The sequence below is a fragment of the Diadema antillarum genome, unplaced genomic scaffold, assembly GCF_040938485.1.
Source record: "Diadema antillarum isolate AM-2024a unplaced genomic scaffold, OU_Dant_1.0 scf00000104, whole genome shotgun sequence".
Classification (NCBI taxonomy): Eukaryota; Metazoa; Echinodermata; class Echinoidea; order Diadematoida; family Diadematidae; genus Diadema; species Diadema antillarum.
The window spans coordinates 150796-163033 of record NW_027270993.1 but is presented as its reverse complement, the minus strand read 5'-3'; the positions used below and the strand labels follow the sequence as shown (position 1 = coordinate 163033).

The 12238-nt window shown below is 37.2% G+C and overlaps 1 protein-coding gene across 1 annotated transcript; it reads right to left on the bottom strand.

Moving 5' to 3' along the window:
* Window positions 1-7988: 7988 nt before the first annotated feature.
* LOC139719087 (EKC/KEOPS complex subunit LAGE3-like) lies at window positions 7989-9846 on the bottom strand. Its single transcript, XM_071630524.1, has 3 exons — window positions 9746-9846; window positions 8975-9103; window positions 7989-8261 (listed from the first exon to the last, which is right to left on the bottom strand). The coding sequence occupies exons 1-3, from the start codon at window positions 9772-9774 to the stop codon at window positions 8132-8134; spliced, it is 288 nt and encodes a 95-aa protein (XP_071486625.1). The 5' UTR covers window positions 9775-9846; the 3' UTR covers window positions 7989-8131.
* Window positions 9847-12238: the final 2392 nt, after the last annotated feature.

Below are 12238 nucleotides of genomic sequence, written 5' to 3'. Positions count from 1 at the left end.
GGATGCCCTTTTTTGTACCATAATATAGTGAGAATATATGTCATATAAAAACAATCGCAACAAGTAGGCCTACATAATCACGACAGTTAATTTTGAATTTGTGACAGTAACTGTGTAGGACCTCTGAATACAGTCATGACTGTCGGTCACATACGACTATGTTACAGCCGTATATAGGCCCTATATTATTTGTATTTCTCGCTTTTGCATGATACGCTACAATCTTATATATTGAATTTAGCATATTCTTCGGCTCTCAAAACATATCAAGAATAATCCTCAAGAAATTGGGCATCTTGATACGATTTCCTGATAAATCATGCATTGATCTCAAACAAGACTATAGTGTAATAGTGTATAGTGATTTTGAGTATACCTCTCTTACCTCCCCCCCCCCCCTCTCAATCTCTTTCTCCGATGTTGTTGCCCTGACCATGGAGCTACAACCTTCATGCTGCCCTGACCTTGACAGGGACAGTGCAGCTGTACTATAGGAGCTCACGATATTCGGGCGATTCGGGCGATGAGCACAGGACAATAGTCATTTCCGGGTAAGGGGGCACACTTTCCCTTTAATTTAATAGCAATCTTCATTTATAAGTAAAGATGTGTCATCTCAGTTTTTAAAGGATATGATATGACTGAGCCAAAGATATAAAGGTAGACAATTTTACAACAACAGGAAGTGATGCTGTGCGCAGTAAACATTACGTGGCATGAGCCGAGCTATAGAGCATGAGTAAGATGTATAGAAGACGATGTTTTCCTAGGGGCAGGGTGGTCCTACAGTAAATGACAGTCCACTTTCAATTTTAACATTTTTCTTACACGACAGAGTCGAGACATATATGGTTTTGGTTGAGATGGGGGATTCAGATTGTAACTTTTTGCAAGATGATTAGAAACCACTAATGGCTGAGATAACGAAAATCAAAGTAAAACAGTGGTCCTGATAAAAGGTGGATTCCAACTTTCATGACCTCTTTGTTCTTGGATGTCTCAGCCACTTCAGAACCAATTTTCATTAAATAAACTTTGAATCCCTCTTGAAGGGATCGTACAGTTTTGGTTGAGACCTAATTTCAGGTTTCTAACATTTTTTTTTTTTTGTGAGATAAGGAGAAACCTCTTATGAAATATGAAAGAGCATGTAATTCCATGAGGAATTCAACGTTTATTTGATGAAATTGGTTTTGAAATGGCTTAGATATCCAAAACAGAGGGATTCTAATAAAATGTAGGACCCACACTTTTTAACGATCGCTTTGTTTTACTTTGTTTTTGGATGTTTCAGTCATACCAAACCCGATTTTCATCAAATAAACTTTGAATTCCTCTCATATAGACAGGTAACCTATGCTCTGTACTATTTCATAAGTGTTTTCTTGGTATCTCTCAAAAAAGTTAAAAGCCCAATTCTCACCTCCACCAATACTGTACCATCCCTTTCAGAGTTAGAAATTGAAAACTCATTTCAACCAAAACTGCAATCTTCCCTTTCACGTTGACAGCGCCCATCAGTTGTTTCATCAAACACTCTCCGAGAATCGTAATAAAGAACCCTATAATTCTGATGGCAATGGACTTTGTAATTTAATGTAAATTCTTGCTGCTGTATATTCGTGACTTGTGAGGGATAATGTTGATAACACTGTCAAATCAGTGTCAAAAATAGTCCAGTCATCGTATAGGAAGTAGGCCTCCTAACCCCCTTGCTAACTCCACTCATCTATACCTGCAAAAGTTGAAACAGTGAAATTGGGTCTCCCTGTCTGAGACTGTTACTTCACTCGGGGGTCAATTATTTTCTGGGACAGAGGCCTTCTATTTTTATGTCTACATCAGAAAGACAGGGTAAATCGTGCACGACGTATACAAGTGGTGAAACCAAATAAATTTTGCTTGTTAGATTTAAAGAAACAACAACCAACGACGACAACAACAACAACAACAGCAGCAGCAGCAACAACAACAACAACAACACACAACAAAACCGTACGGTGCTTAATCGCTTGAGTCTTTGCTTGCGCTGTTTTTACATTGTAGTGCCTTTCTCGTTTATCAATGTGGGCGACGGTAGTAGACAACAACAATGCTTTAAATGTCAATCGCGACATAATTCTTATTTCCGCAAGTTCCATTTGCATAGTAAGTTTATATATTTTATGTTATATCTGCTAACTATGCAAACTTAATAAACCTAGAATTTTGAATAGATGTAAACGTATTTTTGTCGCAAAGAAAGCTGTTATGCAGCTTATAGGGCCTACATGTTTGTTCAAGATATATCTTTCATGATTTGATCCTGGTAATTCATTTAGTTTTTAATATTCAACATAATAGATACCGAAGACTGCAAGCTCAGTGGTAAACATCTCATTTTTTTTCCCGGCACATTATGATGTAATATAAACTGCTTCACGCAAATTAAAACTCAAATTAAACGGACATGCAATCCGATGGAATGAAAAATACCATGGGAAATACACTGCAATTGGAAAGTGCAATAATACTTTGCATATATAAGTGAAAGGACAAACCAGTGATTTTCCCGACCACTAAAGGGTTTTCTCTTTATGTCGACACTGTTTGAGAAGTTCCGTTGTCACTATTTGAATTTATTACTGCATGTGACCAACGTATCATTCTCGTTTTAACGGAATATTTATACTGCTGCTGTTCACAGTACTTTGCAAGATTCCACTATCTGTCGGGAGCTTTCCTCTTTCTTTTAATCGATAACGCAGTGTATTATCAAACAGAAGAATGTCGAGAAATATTGGACGATCAACATTTTTGAATGATAAATTGTGTAAGTCTTGCAACATACACCGTGCACCGTGGTTCTATCTGGCACCGTGTATCGTAAAACTCTTGAGCCAACATGTAGCATGGTGATTATACATCTCTTCGGTGCAGGCCTTTGAATCAGCAGTCTAATAATTGGCATCCGCCTTGGTTTCTAAATAGCTTGGTATCCATCTTGTTATGTGTCCTGTAATTCAGCTCATCTTGTGTCTTGGTTTCCCTCTATACATACTATAGTAATCCGTTCTTGGTAGATTTCATGCTTGGTATAAATATCGGGTAACGTCTTGACAAGGTAACTATTACATGTATCTTTGATATCTTCCTCAAAATATACAGTACATGGTTAGTCGTCATATCAATGATCAATGACAGATTCCCTTATTGTCCGTAATATCATGCTTCCAGTGGATATTTTTGTTGTTGCACTTATTTGAGCTTACATTTTGGTGTCTAGCTATATGTTAGAGTCCATCACAATTGAGATTTGTTAGAAACCTAGTTTTATCCTACTACTTTACCAGAGCTACCAAGTCTCACGCATTCTGAGTGAGACTCAAGCATTTAGGGGTCGTCTCACGATCTCACGCATGGCACCCATTTTTCTCACGCATCGGGTAAAGTCTGCAATTTTGGCCCATGATAAGGAGCATAGCTCAAAGGATAGTTACAAGGATACTCAAAGTGATAGTTATAATTGAAGGTATATTTTCCTTCTGTCTTTCAAAATAAGTAAAAAATAGTCACTTAAGTATGCACCTGATTGCACCATTAAGAGCTTAAAATTGAAAAAGCTCCCTACCGTGGGAGTCCACGGGGGGGGGGGGGGGGGGGGGCTGCGTGCACATTCGCTCGCCGAGATGCAGAAGTCATGAAAATCTCACTCATAAATTTCCTTTGAACTTGGCATCCCTGCTTTACCTCCTTCTGCCAGGTTGATCTCTCTCATTTAAGTTGTGTCCACGCATGAGATTGACGACAATGATCAGTCTTCCCTGTTTTATTTTGCATTACTTTGGTCTTCAGTCTTTGCCCTTTTTGCCTTATTCGGTTCATTCTAATTGTTGTTGTTGTTGTTGTTGTTGTTGTTGTTGTTGTTGTTGTTGTTGTTGTTGTTGTTTTGTCTCTGAAACTGTTTACACTTTACCCAGCCGATATTCTGAATCTTCGCCCCAACCACAACCCCGCATTGTCTTGGAAGAACTCCTAGACGCAGACAAAAAATTTGTAATACAAGACAACCCGTGCAGACAGAATTCAACTATTTGTGAACTGGAACTTGACAATGATAAAAGGAAAACCCTTGAGCGTGTTCAAGTTGCTTATGTTAAAAAGAGAAAGAGTTATACAAACAGAACAGTGAAAATTTCATCCAAATCGGGCCGAGATATAATTACAAAAGAAAGTCTGTCTCATGAAATTTTGATATATTAGATTTTTAAACAAAATAGTGACATATGATTTACGTACACAGACAAGATGAGGATATGATTTAACGGCCTGGCAAGTCTCAACCTGGTTTGTGCATAGACTAAAATCAAGCAGAAAATTTCTCCCTCCCTCTCTCTCTCTCTCTTTACAGGCGTGATTGTTGCCACTTTCACTACTTTGTAAATATACGTGAAAGGTTTAGTACAGTATTGGTGGAGATAAGAATTGGGCTTTTAACTTTTTACGAGATACCAAGAAAACACTTATGAAATAGTACAGAGCATACCATTTTAAGAGGAATTCAAAGTTTATTTGATGAAAATCGGGTTTGGAATGACTGAAACATCCAAAAACAAAGTAAAACAAAGTGATCGTAATAAAGTGTGGGTCCCACACTTATTAGAATCGCTCTGTTTTCGATATCTCAGCCATTTCAAAACAAATTTTCATCAAATAAACGTTGAATTCCTCATGAAATTACATGCTCTTTCATATTTCATAAGAGGTTTCTCATTATCTCACCAAAAAATGTTAGAAAACTGAAATTAGGTCTCAACCAAAACTGTACGATCCCTTGAAGCTTTATCTTTGTCCGATTTTGATCACGGTTTATGCATCTCTGTTTGCTGAATTTCACTCTATTCGTCAGAGTCGGAGTTCCAACAGAGTATACGTGTAGAAGGTTCAATGGAAATGACAACCCGGATGACGCTGCACCACGCAAACTGAGGGAAACGAATTAGAATTGTCGGTTTTAACGAGGTCACCAACTTTATGTATTTCGGAATTCCCTTTACCACATTTGTTTTGTTTTCATCACAATACATGTTTTATCATGTCACGACTACTTTCGAGAAACTGTTGTTGTGGATCATTAAAAAGGGTACATTATACACTGTACGTCATGTACCATCAAGTACTGGTACGCATTAATGTCACGCGATGACAATGGGACTAAATGTGTATTACATTTAGTTTAGTTTCATTATCGCTTATGAAGTGAAAATACAGAAGCGTAAAACTTTCTCATCATATTGTAATTGGATATTTATGTCCGGAATTTGCGGTATCACAAATATTCCGCATGGTTATTGCAATTGGATGTGCTGAGCCTCGCACGAAATTTCACTGAAAGACAAAAAATAATATTTGGCACCAAAAGGGCCTTCTGCCCTTGCCCTTCAAGGAGGCATGGGGAAGTAATATCTCCTCATACGTTAATAACATGACAAGGCAATATCTATCTCTAATTGACAGAAAGGAAGAAGTGAAATGCCCTTTTCTTTACATCGCTCTCCTCCTACCATGCCTTGGTGTACTGCTGACATCACAAACTGTTCTCGTCGAGAGAGGGCAGCACATAGAATAGCTACAATGTACAGTATAACTTTAATACTGTACTTTGGAACGGGTCGTCACACTTTACTCAAACTTTTTACAGAGTTTTTCACTAATCTTTCGGTATTTGCTGCATCAAACATATCTGGGTAACACTCATTTCCCAATAAAGCTGACAATTTTGAAGTAGAAACAAAACTTAATCACCTGACGTTTCCAAACCCCATATGCATTGTACAATTTACACCTTGAAAAAATAAACATATCCATGTGATCACAAGTTTCGAGGCATAATTTATGACACAAACACACAAACATCCATGTTTTAAAATGATCAAATACTGAAAAATATCCAGGTGAATTGTTCTTGTACATACACCATAATACATTGATAGACAAACAAGTTAGAAATGTTTTGTCTCAATATTATCATGAGCACGCATCTCTCCCTCCCTCCGTTCCTATCTCTCTCTCTCTCGCTCCCCCCCCCCCCCCCCCCCCCCCCTTCTCTGTCTGTCTGTCTCTGGCTCTCTGTACCTTCTTAAGTCAAGAACACACACATTTTATCACAGGTACATATGTATAACATAACTGCATAATACAAATGCACACACAACACTTTGAACTCAATTTGTTATGCACATTGTAATGTAATTATTAATTTGTGAACTACAAAGACTGAACACACTGTCGACACATGAATGACACACGAATTTCACATCATAATGTATATGATCACATAAGTGATGTTTTAATTTTGCGTCATGATAGAGTAAAAGATAACTATTTGAACAATATCTTTTTTTTTTCACTTTACAACTCAAAGAGAGAGGATTGTTACATCTGGGTTAGGAACATCGGACAAAAAGATTCAATATCTGGAATAAAATCATCTCTCTGTTATGGAGTTCTGTACATCAGGACCACGGTGTATCTGTACAGTTGACTCTGCATATTGTGAACCTAGTGGGACTGGTGAATAAATACTGACTTTCACAATATTCCACTTACATCATATAATGAAACAAGTAGGTTCGAGGTTTCATATTTTGGTTTGAGAAAATACTTCCACTCAGGCAGAAATTTAACATTTGTATGCAACTGTGACCTATGTACAGTTGACTGTATTACTTTGTGGCGAGGTTCAAATATCGACTTCAAATTCTACAAGGAAAATGTCAGAATATCCATGAAGTATACTACAAATGTACAATTCAACTTATATCCCGAGGGTCCATTGCTTTGACATTTAATCTAACAAATACTCTTGTACTGCTAGAAGAAATTGTGATCTGATGCCATATGGTAAAACAGGCCATGATATCTCCTTCAAACTGTGTGGAGTTGAAAGACAGCCCGAGCCACAGGGACACAACATATGATGCACATTGTTATTAAACAATTACCGGTAACAGTTTGAGCAAAATTACCTAGTCCCATCAATATCCATCATATTGTCTTACTGTTATACGTTGCATCATAAATATGTAAAGATAATACACATTGTGCTTTATGTCCCACTAACACAAACTGACTTCTCTAGTAAACACATTTGTATTATTACAGGTAACAGTTTTCGACACTGGTCACCTCCAGTAACTTGCAGCATTACTCATCTACAAACCCTAGGCACACTGCCTCCACTTGACAAATGTTCTGTATGTTGTCTCTGCCAAGCATAAGATGATAGAAGGTGCACATTGGCAGGCATGTGAAGGTGCTTCAAAATTGAGCTGTCTCCACTTTCAAATAACATTTCCATTATAGCCATACACCAGCCTATATTGATGGTGTGCTTAATTGTAAGTTTTAAATCATTTAGTTCTTCTGTCAGATGTCTTGCTCATAACTTTTTCCCGGTTTCCCAAAATCAATCTAATGCAGGCACTGGTAACAACCACAAAGAAAATGGCAGTAAGAGCAATTAATCTCCTCTATGTGTTTTTTCTTATGAAGTTATTCACTTGTAGCCTACAATCATCATGTCAGGTGGACTATGATACACCGTTAATTTAATCATCACAAGACTTTACTTTGAACAAAGTTCCTCCTCACATCACATTGAATTGCATCATAGGAGTATGGACTCTCTTTATACACACAGTACAGTTACAATGTGTGCCAATGTAACAAAAAACTGTAAGATCATAAAATGCAAAATAATACTCAAAACCCATTTTTACCTTCACAGCATCGTATTAGCAATGGAAATTTCAGAGCATGTGTTGCAAAGTAGGTACACCTTGAGCATCTTCTGTTCTCCAGCAATGCCTACCAGCTGCAGACATGCCACGTTGTCTCCACTGGGCTGGTGTGGTGTCATCAATGGCAGGACAACCTCCAAGGGAAGTTCTAATGCATCCTCCACTGCCCTAGTTTCAGGCACTGTCAGCTCTCTATCTCTGCCTTGGTCTACAACTTTTCTCTTTTTCTTACTGTATCTTACTCTTTTCTTCTACCCTGTACAATGATAATGCAACACCGTTCTGTCTGCTCTTCCACACTGTCCTTTGATGTTACGAAAAATAAAAATAAATTATAGTACTGTACACTTTTAAGTATTGTCTGCATCTTTCTCGACGGGAGGACCAAATTCCTCCATGGTCTGAGTGACGAGAAGAAGAAAATCCATGAAAGATCCAACTGCCACTCGTAACAATCTTGCTTGTGTTGCACTGAAGTTCCTGTTTGATATAAGCACACACAAAAACAAAGACAATACATGTATACGATTACATCTCCATCAGATATCTGATAGCTTCTTTGAATTCATAAATGTTCATTCACATGCATGCAGTCATAATTGTTTACTTCTCACATATTTTGTCTGCCTTTGAAACTGTCTCAATCCTAGCTACAGCAAGTGTCATATATCTTCTTGAAATGAATATCATTATTGCTTTTATCATTTTGAGATCATTTACAATGTACTAAAGAATGTAGCATGAAGAAGAAAAGAATACATAATGAGTTGATCAATGCAAACTTGGGTGACAACAATCAATTAACATTTATGACTATTTGAATATCAGGAAGATATCTAGCAGAGGAACAGCTGGCTTGGTTATGTGCACATGATTTGCTTACAGAATGTCTCCACTTTCATATTTTCATGGCAGAAACATCCTTTTCATGATGTCATTAAATACTCACTAATTACATCATTTTTTTTTTCACACAGTAGAGAATTATCTCATTTAATGAAAAAGCAATCACCAATTTATGTATCTTCCTATAAACATTAATTAAGCTGAAAAAAGTTGTTATTTTTTTCAATCAAACTGATACAAAGTCCAAACTAAAATTTTTCTAGTTAAAAGTAAAGACCTTTACTGCAAGCCAGAGAATCAAATGCTTGCAACTCTAATGCATGGTTGACTGCACTTTGACAACTTACACAATGAGTGTCATTTCTTCTACTCTGAGTTCCTTGCTGATTTCTTTCGCCCTTGGTTCTTTGTCGACCCGTAAACTGTTGTAAGCAATCTCTGCCTCTCGTTTGGAGCACATCGGTATCCTCAATTCACTTTAAAATGATCGACAACAAATTCATAAACTACATATAGCACAAGAATATCTTACCAAAGTATTTTTACAGCTACATCAAGCATTATAACATGTATGAACGAGCATAAAATTCTTTTATTTCTTTCATTTACAATAAATACAATTAAAAAAGATGAAATGCAACATAATTAACACGTGTTACACAATAGAGGGATGACATAGGTCATCACAACAAAGCGGTAACAAATCATACTAAAAATAAAACAACAAAAGTCAAGAAAAGAGAAGTGAAGTAAAGACTATTAGAAAGTGAAAGAAAAAGATATCCCGTGCTTTTTAATTACAAATGAAAAAAGCAAGCAAGCACAGCAGTTACCATAATCATATGGCACATAATTAAAAAATTAAATTAAAGTTTGAATATAAGCTGTTCTCTCCTTTTCCTACAGTTTTTATTTCTTAATGTTAGGCTCTAAAGCTGAAACTGAACGCATTAATTGAAAAATCAAACACTTACAAAATGTTGCAGGCATGGGACTAAGTGAATGTGACTGACATTTTAGCAAGTTATCGAGGCGAAGGCAATTAAACAACCGTTATATCCATTATTACAGAAAACTCACAGATAAACCATGCAATTTGGGCAATGAAAGTACTTTACCATTTCAATCTCTCCTGCGCTGATTCCATGATTTCGATGTCTTACTTCTAACGCAGCAGGTTCTATGTGTACTTTACGAGTGACCTGTGTTTCTTTCCGTGTTTGTAGTTAGTGTGCTAGTGCATGTGGATATGGGCACTGTAACTTCATACATCACCTAATTGTCTCAACAGATGGCAGCAGAGTCCCAATCTAGGACCTATCTATAGGGCTCACACACACGGGCAAAAAAATAGCTGGGAGAAATAAGGTGTTTCATCTTCGGTAACCTGAAAAAGAAAAAGCGAGGTATACCTTTTCATCCATCAATTTTCCAAGGGGGGTTCTTGAGCTCAAACTCGATCTGTCCAAGGGTTCGCAAGCCAGACTACGAGTTCTTTTTATTTAAAAAAAAAATCATATTTTCTGTACATGCACCCACTCAAATATAGTCCCTTCAAATTCCATGAGAAAAGCTTTCATCTTCAAACCAAAATGTAATTTGTAAAGGAATTCATACTCAATATCTGCAGCTGTTCAGTTTCTGCCAAACTGCCTTTTCTGATTCTTAGTTATTTTTTTCTTCATTTATTTTAGTATCTTTTGCACGATTTTGTCATGCGGTCAGGGATATTGCATCTTATATTTTGGATAAAAAATTTGTCCTCTAAGGACTGGTTGAAAGAGTTTCCCGTGATTATGGGTATTATCAGCTATATCAAAGTGTTGGCATGTTTGACACTCCATAGACTACTATTTGCAAAATGGCGTCACTCCTATGACGACATTTTGCAAAATACAGTAGTAGGCCTACTGAGTATATTATTTGTGAAAAATGATGTCACAAAGCATCTTTGCACCGTCACTGTGAAATGTAACAATATTTTTAACAAACAATTGTTACGTCACAAAGCAATTCTGACATCGCGCACTGCATGCGTCGTACCGTCACTCAAAAAATGTAAAAAAACAAACCAAAAACAAACCAAAACAAAAGTGACGTCACAAAGCAATTTTGACATTGCGCGCTGCTCGTATCGTAAGTCTGTGAAATATATCAATTTCTTGTAAAGCAATTGTGACGTCATAAAGCAATTCTGACACTGCGCATTGCTTCGTACCGTCACTGTGAAATGTAACATTTTTGAACAAAGCACAAAGCAGCCTGACATCCTGCGCTGCTTACGAGAGTCCCTTCACAACATCGCATCCACTACTATACGACACGACTTCTGAATTTCTCGCTTCGCATTTTCCCCACTTTCCCCTTCTTTTGTTTAAATGTTTGATCCAAAAAATAAGACAAATATACTTTGCCTAATTTCAAGTTTCGGGGGGGGGGGGGGGGGAGTGTTTCATCAATTTAATCAGCGCTAACGATTAGTTGTCAGTCCCTGACAATTAATTTAGCAAAATCCTTGGTTTTGATTGGCTGAGATGCTCTGGTCACTGACTGTTACTATGGTTATTGTCAGAGACTGACAACTTGTCAGCACTGACTAAATTGACGAAACACCCCCTGGTTAAAACTATAGGCCTCGGTGTCTCCAAAAGAACTATTCCCTTCGGCGCCCCTCAGTGAATAGTTCCTTTGGATTCACCTCTGCCCATAGTTTTAACCAGAAACTCTCAAGGCAAAGTATATTTGTATACTATGATTATGGCAAAGAGTATACTGCAGAAATATACAAGTCGAATATTATGTAACAGAAACATATAGCACACAGACATACATGTACTTACCCTGGAACCCATAAAACAGCAAATGAATAAAAAGCCTTTGGGACTTTTTTACACTATTTCTCTCAAGATTGACCATCCTAATAATTATTGTGCCTTTATTAATGGTGTGAAAGGAGAGTTTATTTCCTACTTTCCGATTTAAGAGGAGGAGAGGACTGATATGAAAAAAAAAATCATGTCATTTTTGGTTGAGCTTCAGTAACTTCAGATCGTGAAGATTTAGTTCTTAGAATGATATATATAGGGCTCACACCTGTAAATATCATAAAAATATACTTTGCCTTGAGAGATTCAGGTTAAAACTTTGGGCAGAGGTGACTCCAAAAGAACTATTCACTGAGGGGTGCAGCCCCGAAGTGAATACATGTAGATCTTTTGGAGACATCGAGGCCTATAGTTTTAACCAGGAACTAGAAATTAGGCAAAGTATATTTGTTCTATATTTTGGATAAAAAAATTAGGCAAAAGAAGGGGGAAATGGGGAGAATGCGAAGCGAGAAGTTGTTTCGTAGTTGTGGATGCGATGTTGTGAAGGGACTCTTATAGTAAGCAGCGCAAGATGTCAGGTTGCTTTGTGATGTCATACTATTGTTTTGTTCAAAAATGCTACAAACGATACGACGCATGCAGTGCGCGATGTCAGAATTGCTTTGTGACGTCACAATTGCTTTATAAGAAATGGATACATTATTTTCACTGACTATGACAGCACGAACAGTGTGCGATGTCAAAATTGCTTTGTGACGTCACTTTTGTTTTGTTTTGTTTTTA

Excerpts from the sequence above, each read along its gene's own strand:
- LOC139719087 (XM_071630524.1), bottom strand. The coding sequence starts at position 9,774 with ATGGAATCAGCGCAGGAGAGATTGAAATG. Across the intron at positions 9,104-9,745 it reads GCGCAGGAGAGATTGAAATG|TGAATTGAGGATACCGATGT; the intron begins GTAAAGTACTTT and ends ATCATTTTAAAG. Across the intron at positions 8,262-8,974 it reads GAAGAAATGACACTCATTGT|GAACTTCAGTGCAACACAAG; the intron begins GTAAGTTGTCAA and ends TATATCAAACAG.